This window comes from Cydia strobilella, chromosome 1 (assembly GCF_947568885.1).
Source record: "Cydia strobilella chromosome 1, ilCydStro3.1, whole genome shotgun sequence".
In the NCBI taxonomy this organism is placed as follows: Eukaryota; Metazoa; Arthropoda; class Insecta; order Lepidoptera; family Tortricidae; genus Cydia; species Cydia strobilella.
The window spans coordinates 9,025,949-9,040,829 of NC_086041.1; the positions used below are offsets into that span (position 1 = coordinate 9,025,949).

The 14,881-nt window shown below is 36.0% G+C and overlaps 1 protein-coding gene across 1 annotated transcript; it reads right to left on the bottom strand.

The window, feature by feature from the left end:
- Positions 1–234: 234 nt before the first annotated feature.
- On the bottom strand, positions 235–14,650 carry LOC134740430 (uncharacterized). The gene is made up of 2 exons (XM_063672866.1): positions 14,501–14,650; positions 235–4,228 (listed from the first exon to the last, which is right to left on the bottom strand). The coding sequence occupies exons 1-2, from the start codon at positions 14,532–14,534 to the stop codon at positions 3,864–3,866; spliced, it is 399 nt and encodes a 132-aa protein (XP_063528936.1). The 5' UTR covers positions 14,535–14,650; the 3' UTR covers positions 235–3,863.
- Positions 14,651–14,881: the final 231 nt, after the last annotated feature.

Sequence of the window (14,881 nt, forward strand, 5' to 3'; positions counted from 1 at the left end):
TATAAATAACGCTTCGGTAAATAAAAGCTTCAGCCTTATTGCAATGCCTAACGGGCTACGGAGTAAGTACTTTGCGATAATAATATTAATAATCAAGAGGTTCATGTAATAAAATTTCGCTCGATTTTGTCATGGTAGGCGTCGCTGTCGTGCGCACAATCAATAATTATGCTATGACTCAGAGAAGGGTATGATTATAGATCTTAGGTGAAAATAAAAAATCAAAATATAATGCATTTAAAAAGACTAGTTTAATTTTATTGTAATCTTACTTAAACCACACATACCTAATAGATTTGTTTAGGTAACATTCACATACATTAAAAGCATAGGTAATAATGTTTAATTTTTGTACGAATTTCATATTTTTTTCATGAGATCAAAAAACTTAGATTTGTATCTATTCGCGCCAATTCTATGGAATTTCGCTTAGGTACTTATCTTATGCTTGCTTATGCGAAGTCTCGACTTTATTTTGGCGCGATTTTTTTTAAATTTCTTACCTATCAGGACCACAAGTGTACCTTTTTGTTTACAGTTGTACCTACTGCGCTCAAACTTGGATCAAACACAAGGTAAAAACACATACGCGTAACAGTCATCGAAATTAATAGGTAATTCAAAATTTTGTGAATATTATACACTCAATGTAAGTGGGCGTTTTCTAAAATATAATTGGTCAAACCAATTTGTCAGTCAGTAACAACCAGGAAAGTTATACTTATCCCTTTCTTTTGGGTGCTAGTACTAGTGTAAGACAGAGATAGTATGATGACAAACTATAATATTGAAAACCTAAATCTTTCAAATCTGGACATTCTTGGGCTCATTCTACTCAGAATCGACAGCATTCTCCTCCCTGAACAAAAAAAAAGATGACCCAAAATGTACATTCCATTTTTTGTATTTTTTTGACTTGTATGTGCGTGACGTATGTATGTAGATATTTACATACAAGTTTTGGGACTTTTTTTATCATCTGGATTGAATATGCTAGTGATTCTGAGTTGAAAGAACCCAAAAACACCAGGATGTGTGAGAATCAGGTTTTCAATACTTATTTTAGAAAACGCCCAAGTACAGGTAGGTATATACATCTACCTGTACGTGTAAAATGAACACAATTGTTGGTGCTAACTAAGATCTGTGCTTTTGGGATAATACTACAATTATAAATAGTACAGTTTGCTGATACTTGAATTAAATACAACATTTCCTTGACAAACATATTCTCCCGAGCTAAGTAAATGAAGCACTTCGTGAATCTAAGAATCAGTAAACCGATACTTAAATATCATACCCGTTATCTAACTTGATGCAACACATAAAATCTATAATAAGATGTGTTGCAATACTTAGTGAGAAGGATAAAACAATTATTTTTCCCTTGATTATCTAATAAGGCAACTTAAGTGATAAACAGTATTTACAGTTATGGAACAAGATTAAAGTAGATATAAAAATATTTAACAGTGGAAAATATTAACAGATATAGTACTGGTATATAAATTTAAAAATTAGTTTATCATTTTATATTACGCTTCAATACCGCTTCTACTTGTATTCTTCTGTTTTCATCAATTGAAGGCGGACAATAAAAACTCCAGCAAAGTTGACTATATGCGCACCTCGCATCCCCTCGCGGCCGATACGACGGGCGCTCGCGAGTACAATTACATATGTAAGTTCATCCAAGTATGTTGGGTGGATGCAAATTATACTAGCGTTCTCTGCATTATACCAATATTATTTTTGCTGACATTGCCCATACATTTTAATACCTAACTATAAACTTTAGGCAGTACCTACAGTCATCATCAATATCTATCATCAGTATCTGCCACCGTCTAATAAGTCTAAATATCTTCTCTCTTCTTCTTCTTTTTCTTATCTCTTTTTGTTAAGCTGAGGACATGAGGTATATATATGCCTGTAATTAGTTTATATAGCTCCAGTTTATAAAACAAACGAAATAGAGCAAAAACAAGGTTTGTATGAAAAACTTAAATTCGCTGTATTTTTTTAACTACGGTATCTGAAGCTACATACACTAATTACACCTTATCCTATTTTAAGTACAAAGTTTCAGAGCAATCTAGCTAGTTGTTTTAAAATGAGAGCGTAACTACGTTTGTATGGAGTACCGAGCTTGCCGGGGGCTCTTAATGATCATGTAATACAAAAGAAATTTTCAAGTTCCTGTATATATGTACCTACGCTACGCTACTAAGCATCTACGTTCTATGGATCTAAACAGTCTGAATCTTTAGTAAGTCTTAAATGAAAACGATAGAATAAATAACGAATAAGTAGCGACAACCAAACGCGCTTTTAGCAAACGTGTGCATGTATCCAAGTCAAACAAAATTTTCCTTATCGACGTCATGAGTCATTGAGGTTCTCTTGTTTTGTTAACTAAAGACAAAAAGTTCGCGATACCTACGTTTGAAACAAATTTTAAGTTTTTTTTACATCACAGACACCTAACGAAGACCTATGTAGTTTTTAGTCAAATTTAAATTAAGCCCTAAATGAACTTATGACAGCGACACAAGAAACTAAAATATTGGTGGTTGGACCAGCAGTTATAAATGTTATAATACCATACCTACGAAATGTAAGTACCTATAACTTAAGAGTATTAACAATACCTTTAACGTCTTCGTACCATAAAACTTTTAAATTACGACCTTAATCAAATAAACAACGGAAACTCAGATTTTCCATTAATAATGATTTCGTATTACAAGACTCGAAATTTATTCATGTCATAATGAATTCACAACTGTAAGTTTAAAATTTAAATATGAGTTGTATATCTATACAAATATTACGTATACGGTACGAAGATTCCCCGCAACGCTTTACATTAAACAGCCTCTTACTCATGTGTTAGATACAACCTCAAAAGAATCTTAATGCTACACCTAAGTAGAAGTAGTATCCTCCATTATCCACAACATTTTTTTAAGACACTGCATTAAAACATTATTGCTGAAAGGTACCCATATGAACATATATTCTAAATCGAAGTCCAGTAGAACTGAATATTACATTTACTCCCTTACCTCAAATAAGATCATTATCAAATTACGACATCTAACGTCAAAACAGATTTAGGTATAGGTACTCGTAACCTTAACGTAAGTAGTCTACTATGCGTTAAAATTGTAAGTAATTATTACCATCTAGTGTTTGCGATGCGGCACATTAGCCAGTACAATGCTTTCCAACTGGGTGTAGGTATGTTATGTTATGTGCACAGACCCCTATTAATACGGAGCGGAGGTTTAATATTATCAAACTAGTCCAAGCGTATTAAATAAGTTTAATCGTGACGCAACAACACGGCGGCAGTTTTTGTTTACTGTGACTACGGAGACTGGACACATAAAACAGCAGTATACTAAGTTTTCTATAAAACTGCATAGAATACTACCGTAATGACATTCGCTTTCACTTGTCATTGATCCGTTTTATAAATCCACACTCATGTTAGTGTTACGGTGAAGTGGGCCAAGGTCTTTATGTGAAGTTGTTTTCAATTTGATATTTACACTACTTATATCTATTGATATTGCTATTGTATACAAACGTTTGATAGAATATCAACATTTGGCATATTGGTCTCGGCCCATCTTACCATAATATACCCCCAACAATTATGTCTCAATGTATCAATATGTATCCAATGCTAACAGAAAGATGGCTTAATAACGCAAATTTATATCTAGAACATTTAAAACTCAAATTTAAATATCATATTACTATAGGTACAACATTTCCATAACCTATTTAAAAATAGACGGTTCATTTATTTACACTCGTACACTCGCTTCAGTTATACAGGCAGGCAAAGTTGATTATACAGTTGGTTCAACTTTTAACGGCAGATTGTTGTTTTCAATTTTAGGAGGCTGCGCTTGCGTTTGTTGCGCGAGTTTGTAGGCGCGGAGGTGTTCCATGTACCGCTGCTTATTCTCGGGGTTATTCATGACTGCAGCGACGAATTCTGAAGTTTCTTTTTGTAGAGCAACAATTTTTTGTTGGATTATCCTATTTTTGTGCATGAGGGCGACGGTTTTCCAGGCGAGTTCTAGGAGGACTCTGCTCTGGGCTCCGTTGTTGCTGGGCGGGCAGGGCCGGGGCACCTCGGCCGCCGGCGGCGACGATAGTTGCTGCAGCCGCTGTAAGCGCCTTGCCTCTCTCAGACGCATAAGGTTTGAACCTGTAAAAGAAGAAATTGATGCTTATTAATTGCTGCTGCTGAATTGTGCTTAGTGTCAGTAAAACGGATGCCCATTTAAAAAATCGTAGGTACCAGTTTAAGATACCCGATGGGCATATATAAAATCTACAAATGTAAACCCGCTACAGTACCAGAAACTGTTAAGTACTCCAATGTAACTCAATATTAAAGCAGGTAAAAACTTGCGCAGGTATCCACCTAAATGCGATATTATTTATTTTGCAAATGGAAACTATCCACAGCTTGATTCATTCAATAAATGACGCGAAAGAAGTGACTATTATCATGACATGAGCATGTTTAACCTAAAAGTTATAGTTACAGTTAGTCGGCATTCTAAAATTGCACTTTCGGCTGTAGGCGGCGCTGGGCCAATCGGGCTCAACATCACGTTGCCACGACTTGGCTCCGCGCATGTGCGGGCCAACGTGCCGGGTGCCGGTAACTCCAGTCTAATGTTTGCGCGTACAGTTCGCGCTAGATAGGAGGATGTCAGAAAAATGTTGAAATTTTGTTTTAGCCCATGAGTGAATCTGTAACCGCTTGTTTTAATTTCCTTTTTCTATGATTGGCATCATAAATATAAAAAACATAAATACAGACGGATGTAAAATAATAAACAGTCTAAATATCTGTCATTTAAATAAATAAAAATATTCTGGAGAAAAGGTATCAGGCACAGAAGGGGGTAAAGGTAAAGGAGGTAGGTGGGTCAGATGCAAGTCAGATGGCAGTCGCTTTTGTAAAAACTAGTGCCTACGCCAATTCTTGGGATTAGTTCCCAAGCGGACCCTAGGCTCCCATGAGCCGTGGCAAAATGCCGGGACAACGCTAGGAAGAAGAAGATTCTGGAGAAAAGGTAAAATTTAATAATCTACTAAAGCTCTCAGAGAAAATGAGGTGACGGGACCCTGAACCAGTCCTTAACCCCGGCTTATGAGCTCTGAAATTCAGATTCATAACTCCATTGTTGGGTTAGAATGCATTCGTAACTGCGCCTGAGCAATAAGAGTTTTCTCCAGGTACCTGAAGTACCTGTAAAGTACCTTTGAACAAAACATCGATCGACACTAAATATGAAATCGAATCTGATGTCAGAAGACATGTGCCCTACAATTTGTATAAGTAAAATTAGTATTCATTTAAAATAGTCTTTATATTTGACTTGAAGACACATTTAAGACGCTCGTAATAACCAAATGTACCTATTTTTCGATCACAGGAAGCTTTATAAGGAATGAAAATGAAAAAGAAAAATAAAGTATGAGCCATTGATTGACTATATGACTATTACATGTCTGCTGCAGAGCGCGCCAGATTAACTCTGACCTTCAACTGTCTAGAGTTTATAGGTCAAATAACGATACTCGTAGGCTCACACCGGCTGTATTTTATACATGTACGTTTGTGACAATTAAATGTGATGACGAGGCAAGGACGAGGCGAGGAAAATGTAATGACCGTACCCGCTGCTAAGTGGCAGTGGGTACGTACTACTTGTATTTATATATCAGGTTCCCTGTCACGTTATGTGCGAGCATGCGTTTAAAAAGTGGCCGACAAAAACAAACAATGCTCCAAACGTATGGCACAGCCACGTGAGCTTCCGTCGGAATATTTACTGCAGCTGCCTTAGCACATGCGTGTTGTGTGTTCATGGGCGTATATGCCTGTATCTATTTCTGCTAATATACTGTATACATTTTGACATGTTCGAAACTGTTTGGGGAATTTTATATTATTGTTTCCATCTTCTGGGTTTTCTGTGTCATACTTAGATTGTTTCTGTTATCTACCAGATCCATCGCACTTGTACAATTGTAAAATGTACCACAAGTACGGGGTACAATGAATCTTGTTTAGGGTTCCGTACCCAAAGGGTAAAAACGGGACCCTATTAGGTACTAAGACTTCGCTGTCCATCCGTCCGTCTGTCACCAGGCTGTATCTCATGAACCGTGATAGCTAGACAGTTGATGATGCATTTCTGTTGCCGCTATAACAACAAATACTAAAAACAGAATAAAATAAATATTTAAGAGCGCTATTACATTTCGGCGTTGAGCGAGTTTAGGTATTTTACGCGCTGCGGCGGGCTGTGCGAGCTCAGTATGCCGATCCCTTCTACCACGTTTCCCTCTCGCTCGCACTACAATGATGGATTAAATAATCTTGATCCTTCGTGAAGCATACTGAAAACAATTATAACGACACTAACTGTACTTAAATTTTAAAATCCTAATTATTGTTATTTGGTACGAAAATACTAAATCCAGTGCAAATGTACTTACTTTTGTATTATAAAAGAATTATTTTATACTAGAAAGAAATTATACTCGCTTGTTTACATGTTTCGTCATTAAATTTGGTACAGGTACAGGGTACTTGCCGTACTTGGGTAGCGAAACTATTTTAGCTATATAAAAGATAAAAGATAAAAAATGTTTTTATTGCACAGAACGAATACAATTGTAGTACATAGTAGGTACATATCACAAATTACAGAAAAGAGTTGGTGCATAACTGAATTGACATTCGGAGGTTCCAGGAGTCCCCGCACTAGGCTAGGCCTGTATCGCGGGAGACCAGATGTACATTTTTATGTCATGCGAGTTAACTAGAATAATATTTTTACAATAGAGGACAAAAATGAGATTCAGGTTTATATACCTGGATTAAGAATTTTTACAATTGAGGACAAAAATGAGATTCAGGTTTATATACCTGGAATAAGATAAATACAATTTCTGTTATTAGTGATTACATTATTGCTATTAAATTTGTTTCTAGGTACAACTTTAGTTTAGTTCAATTATATTCGAATGATATTTAGTCTAATCTAGCTAGTTTTATATCTATTACAGTTATGTGTTACACAGTTTTATAAAGTTACGGTATTTTAGTCTAATTTAGTTAGTTTTATATCTATTGCAGTTTTGTGTTAAACAATTTTATACAGTTCAATATTTTAGTCTAATTTAGTTAGTTTTATATCTATTACAGCTTTGTATTAAACAATTTTATATGTAGCAGTGTTGGCCGTAATTGTTAATTTTAATTAACCATTGATCAATTGCATTAACCATTAGTTCCGCCATTAACCAATTGCATCACGCACCAATTGCATTAAAGTTAATTCGAATTAAATTTTTGAGACGTTAATGGCCATTGAAGTTAAAGTTTTGTTTAGTGTTGTTTGACATATCAGTCAAATTTGACAGATTGACAGTTTTTGTCTTTTTTAGTGAAAATGAACATGGTTTGTTCACTGAAAATGACAAAACCTGTCAATCTGTCAAACTTGACTGATATGTCAAACAACACTGAACTATGTCACTTAGTACCAAACTTTAACAAAACGTTAATTTTCACAAAAAATTACAAAAACTGCCAAACTGTCAATTTTGACAGTTTTGACAGATGTGTCAAACTACATTTTCCATCCCATGACTAATGATGAAGATCCTATCAAAATCGTACAAGCCGTTTCGTTTTGGGATCCAAAACTGTCAAAATGTAACAAACTGTCAATTTTTAACAGGTAGTATAAATCTACACTTAACAATGTCACTGGGTGCTAAATTCTATCCCAAAAAGATAATTTTCACTGAAAATTACAAAAACTGTCAATCTGTCAAATTTGACTGATATGTCAAACAACACTAAACTATGTCACTTAGTACCAAACTTTAACAAAACATGTTAATTTTCACTAAAAATGACAAAACCTGTCAATTTTGACAGTTTTGACAGATGTGTCAAACTACATTTTCCATCCCATAACTAATGTTGAAGGTCCTATCAAAATCGGACAAACCGTTTCGATTTGGGATCCAAAAATGTCAAACTGTCACAAAATGTAAATTTTGACAGATTGTATAAATCTACACTTGACAATGTGACTTGGTGCTAAATTATATCCCAAAAAGATAATTTTCACTGAAAATGACAAAAACTGTCAATCTGTCAAATTTGACTGATATGTCAAACAACACTAAACTATGTCACTTAGTACCAAACTTTAACAAAACATGTTAATTTTCACTAAAAATGACAAAAACTGTCAAACTGTCAATTTTGACAGTTTTGGCAGATGTGTCAAACTACATTTTCCATCCCATGACTAATGTTGAAGGTCCATTCAAAATCGGACAAACCGTTTCGATTTGGGATCCAAAAATGTCAAAGTGTCGCAAAATGACAATTTTGACAGATTGTATAAATTTACACTTAACAATGTCAATTAGTGCTAAATTATATCCCAAAAAGATAACTCACTGAAAATGACAAAAACTGTCAATCTGTCAAATTTGACTGATATGTCAAACAACACTAAACTATGTCACTTAGTACCAAACTTTAACAAAACATGTTAATTTTCACTAAAAATGACAAAAACTGTCAAACTGTCAATTTTGACAGTTTTGTCAAACTACATTTTTCATCCCATGACTAATGTTGAAGGTTCTATCAAAATTGGACAAGCCGTTTCGATCTGGGATCCAAAACTGTCAAAAATGTCAATTTTGACAGATAGTATAAATCTACACCTAACAATGTTACTTGATGCTAAATTCTATCCCAAAAAGATAATTTTCCCTGAAAATGACAAAAAAACTGTCAATCTGTCAAATTTGACTGATATGTCAACCAATATAATATATATATATATAGGGATAAGTTCGCCTTTGTACATCTTATTATTTGTACCATGTAATTTTTAATGTGTATATTTGTACAATAAAGAGTTTACTACTACTACTACTACAAACCTTAGTTCCACTAGGTACTGCCAGGGTTCAGCATCAGCTCTATCATGGGTACTGCTCTCCTAAGTGCTCATCAAGACGAGTCGGATGACTAAAACAGCGTGTGCCTATGTTGCACCAAACCTTAGATCCACTAGGTACTGCCAGGGTTCAGCATCAGCTCTATCATGGGTACTGCTCTCCTAAGTGCTCATCAAGACGAGTCGGATGACTAAAACAGCGTGTGCCTATGTTGCACCAATCCTAAGTTCCACTAGGTACTGCCACGGTTCAGCATCAGCTCTATCATGAGTACTGCTCTCCCAAGTTGCTCATCAAGACGAGTCGAATGATCAAAACAGTGTGCGCCTATGTTGCACCAAACCTAAGTTACTGTACTGTACTGCCAGGTGCCAGGGTTCATAAGGAGGATGAGTAATACATACTCAAAACTTATACAAGTTCAGTCTTAGTTATATCTTATATCGGAGCATCGTTTATAATGGCGTAAACGCCATCGACAATAAGGTCCCATTTTATAGGAAATACCACATTTTATTCTGTTTTTAGTATTTGTTGTTATAGCGGCAACAGAAATACATCTGTGAAACTTTCAACTGTCTAGCTATCACGGTTCATGAGATACAGCCTGGTGACAGACGGACAGACAGACAGACAGACAGCGGAGTCCTAGTAATAGGGTCCCGTTTTTACCCTTTGGGTACTGAACCCTAAAAACAGAATAAAATAGATATTTAAGTGGTGCTCCCATACAACAAACGTGATTTATTTACCGTTTTGTGCGTAGTACGGAACCCTTTGTGCGCGAGTCCGACTCGCACTTGGCTGTTTTTTTTTTTTAATTTACTACCTATAAAATTTCAGGTAATTTCAAATATTTTTATTGTTGTTCGGAAGTTTGTTATGTTACTATACTATATTATAATACTATAACAACAAATACAGTACTCGGATCAAAGTTTCTCAGTCGCAGTTTACACGCACACAGTATAGCGTTTTACACGGCGCCTGCCGCACACAACGATAAAAAACCTCGTTGTCGCCGCCGAAAACGTGCGGAGCCGACCGACACAGGTCCGACCTCTTCAAGCTCTGCCGCGGTACTGAGATCGCCAGCGCGCGTCATCGGCAATATAGAGTAGTTTTCAAAAAATTGCCAAAAAATTAAAGTAGAATTTGATAAACTCAAATGTATACCAACAGTATAAGCAAACGTTGTAGATTGCTCGTGTATAAAAATTACTTCGATACTAAGTAGATTTTCGTAGGAATTTACACTTGTTTCGAAGAGAAAATTCAATTCGTTTAACATTGATTTTCTCTTTCTTAAAAGCATGTAGGAAGAATATCGTTCGATATTCCTAAAGTACAGGATATTAGTAATACAAAATATCCAACTTTAGCAGAGTAAACTTCTCAAAATTTACAAATAAGAGCTCACAATTCAGTGCTTCACGCGGTTTTTCGTAAACGACCATCAGAAAAAAAATCATTACTAATTTAATTAGTCCTTTTTCTAAAATGTACAATGATATTCCTAAAGATAAGAAGACGCTCTTACTGGAACAAGTACTCTTTATTTCTAATAATGAGCGTAAAATCTTAAATCTTGTCGGGAATATCATCAATTTTACATTATTTCGACTTTTCTTGTAAGAACGCTCTTAAGTGGGGCTTCCATACAACAAACGTGATTTTTTGCCGTTTTTTGCGTAATGGTACGGAACCCTTCGTGCGGGAGTACGACTCGCACTTGGCCGGTTTTTTGTTGTACTTAAGTTTAGTTGCGCCATTTTAACTTCAAATTATATCGTTTTCATAACTAAGCCTGTACCTTTCTAGTTCTTAAATTCCTCTTCTAGACATGATTTGACGTTACGTGTCTATTATAAATATAACAGTTTGAAAGTTTTTCGTCAGCAGGTAGGATCGAATGAATGTTTGCTTACTGACCCATTCAAACGGCAGACAATGGAAAAAAGGTCAATAGGATACACTGACACCTCAAGGTATAAAGTTGTTCAACTACCGACGGGGCGAGGTGAGCTGAGGTGATATACTTACATAAATCATTGATTATATTTATGTATGAGGTGGATGTATCATATAATATGATAATTGATAAGGATGATGTGAGTATTTCCGGTCATTCAGCCGCCGGATTTTATCGAATCTACCTATACTTACATTGTAGGTAAGTGATACTTATAAGTACATAATAGATATAGTTTGTCAAATGTCTCATTTCAAACAGACAGAGATAATCATACTATCTTTGTGTTACACCAGTACTAGCACCCAAAAGAAAAGTATGAGTATAGTTTTTTTTTATTCTTATTTACTGCCAATTTGGTTTGACCAACCCAACTATATGCACACTACACACTTAAATAACTAAGTACTATATATTTCTTCGTATTTATTTATCACTTGCGACCCTTATGTGAATAAATTGTTCACCTATCAGACATCAAGAAGTACCTATTACTTTACTAGCCTAGACATAGGTAGGTATATTAAATCTGGAGAAATAAGTGTGTACATATAAACAAAGATCTATGTAACTCTCAAGAAAATTTGATTCTCGCACAGATGGCGCTACCACCATTACTAACCTTTGGTTCTCGGCTAGATGGCGTTGAATACTAATACTAAAGTAACGAGTAGAGTACCTGCTTAATATTTTGAATACATAAATATATGTAGGTAAGTTTGTAAGGCAAATACGGGTAAGTGGCATAGGGAAAAGTGTGGCTACTGGCTGGCCTTCATGGCTCCTCTAGATGATGGTCCAGCGTAGGCCAGCCCAAGGGACGCATTTATGCGTTAGAGGGAGCAATTGATATTGCTATCTCATTCCACCGCACGATACCTATAGAAGTGTCCTACGTGGGCGATCCAGGAGCGATCTCGTTGTGAACGCGAACGCCGTGGGCCCGCCGCTCCGCTTCGCGTTCGCGAGGCAAGGCCGTTCCATCGGTTTGCCGCTGTCTCTGTCACATTTCGCAAGAAAGAACGGGAAAGAGCAAGCGCGCCAAGTGTCCATTTTGATCGAATTTTGTCGATTTTTATTTATTTTAAAAACGTTACCCTACAATATCGAAATTCGAAAGCTATGAAATTACTATTTAAGTTAAGATTGTTTTTTCTTCTTTTTTTGTTTATAGTATCACATAATAAATAACCGAGTAAAGTTGGATTAAAAGTCCGAGTTAGAGGTAGTAGTAGTAGTAGTAGTAAATCACTTTATTGTACAAAACAAAAATTGTTAACATGAAAATCATATGTCCGAGTTAGAGGTTACTTTGGGAATTAATTGTATCGAGCGAAGTGTCATAATTCGTGTATCGGAAGCTATGATATCAAAGATAATATAGTCAAGAACTACATATTTTTTTCCACGTCTTCTACGAATATCAACGCCTCGTAGAAAAACATGATCATATAAGGAAATTTTTCGCCTTCTGGGTCGGGGAACCGCCTTAACCGTATTGACTAGTTCATTCTACAACATGTAGCCCTAATTGTCATCCTTATCATATGGTCGAAAGGATGTAGAATTATGCGTTCAACTGCGCATTTAAAAATAGATAGGTAGACATAATATTCATTATGTTGACATTTTGGGCGTAAACATTGAATACTGTGTCGTAGGTAAGTACCTAACTAACGTCGTTTTTTTATTATTGTGTGCTGACAATCCTAGCTTATAATGGAGTTCATTTTAGACAAAGTTTTTGGTGTAGAGCCGTCATTCCGTATACGTGTGACTAAGTATAAATAACGTAAGCTTATACGAATAAATAAATAGTGAGGTCATAATAGGCAACTTTAGCTCTGTAAGTAAATTATTTAAGTACTACACTCAAACGCTGCGAATAGGTTACAATTTACAATCAGTACTTATGTGAGTCAAGGATGACGTTGCGGGTTCACCGAACTTTCGCCGGCTCGCGGCCACAGCCCATAGCCGTTAGCTAGCTACAACATAAACAAATACAGAGTCCACTCTACTTTGTTCTTATACATTGTGCAACTATAACACACGTTATGTGCTCTCTGCCTTAAACCGTCACAGACAGAGCGATATTAATATATCGGCAGATACCGTAAGATATCTTAGAGTATCGCTAAGCATAAGCACCACACACGCCAACGATACCAAAATATATAACGCTCTCTGTCTAGCACCTACATTGTGAGAGAGACGAAATATACCAAAATATGTCATAATATACCGAGCAGATGCCTTGCGATAAGATATCGTATCGTAAGATACCAAAGTATATTAGCGGAAGCCGCTCGACCCCAATTACAAAGAAATACCGCAAATCGATGTACAGGTTACCACTCTCCCCCCGGGGAATTTTTTTTAGGAACTGCGGGTCAAAATTTTTGATTTGACCTCTAGTATGCGTGTGCCAAACGGCTAACACATCGATTTGCGGTGTTTTAATTCGAACGGGTTACACTATATATTACAGCTTCGTGTGTGCTCTGTCAAATAGTACGTAAAATATATCATAAGATGCCGTTTCTTATGGTGGCTTTAGGGTAATAACGGGACCATATTACTGGCTCCGCTGTCCGTCCATCCGTCCGTCCGTCGGTCTGGCCGTCTGTCACCAGGCTGTATCTCATGAACCGTTAGCTAGACAGTTGAAATTTTCACAGATTATGTATTTTTGTTGTCGCTATAACAACATATACTAAAAACAGAATAAAATAAATATTTAAGTGGGGCGCCCATACAACAAGATTTTTTACCGTTTTTTGCGTAATGGTACGGAACCGTTCGTGCGCGAGTCCTAGTCGCACTCATCCGGTTTTTACTTGGCTCGTCTGTACTGCACTCGACCGCACAGCATCAGGTAGGCAGAGGTACACAATCTTTGGCGGGAGCATAGCATACTAATGTAGTAATGTAACAGGCAAATGTACATCTACTGTATAGATTAATTTTTACAGCTACATAGCCGTTTCTATTCAGGTAGGTATCTCTGTAACCTATCATAATCCTGAGACAATACAGATTACAGTAGATTTCATTCCTGATAGAGGTCTTTGACCTAATTATGAAATATGCAGTAGTTACATATTCATATTCATATATTTATTCATAATAATTCGTATTACATGTCACAATATTATAAATTATTTACAAAATATAATTTGTATAAGTGGATACATAAGAGAATAACGTCAAATAGGGTAGATTTAATAGACAGCAATTTACACATTTATTTTTGTTTATATTTACATCCAAACAATGTGAGAATAATATGCCTACCGTACCTAATTTATGCCAGGGTTTTCTGTTGGTATTCATATTTTACAGGCGTTTTTCATGCTTTGTGGATTATAATGAAAGCATTTACTTATGTGCGGTAGGTCAGTGCCACAACTCGGTGCTCAGGTTAAATAACTAAGCTGCAAAACCTACCGTATCTTACTTGATGTACTTGCTAATACCAGTACTAACCTTTTCTGACTTTCCTTATTCTTTTCTCACACATGTTGTCAAAATATTGTTCACTCACAAAACAAACACTGGCAGTTTACAAACTTGTATTGAAAATAAAAATTCGCAAAAACAATTGAGCACGTGTTGTTCCTTCGAGTTACCGACGTGGAGTGAAGTGAGTAACTGAGTAAAATAAAATCGGTAGACAAGCAAGCGAAGTCTGATCGTGCGGTCGTAGCGCCTTGCAGCGTTCGGTCGTCACTCGAGCGCCAGAGCGAGAAAGAACGTTGGGGTTGCTTACCTAATTACTTTCATTTTTTTCTCACGAAGAAAGTTTGTCTGGTCCAGAAATAAGTTTAAAATATACTTAGAACGAAACAAAAGTATGTTTGACATACG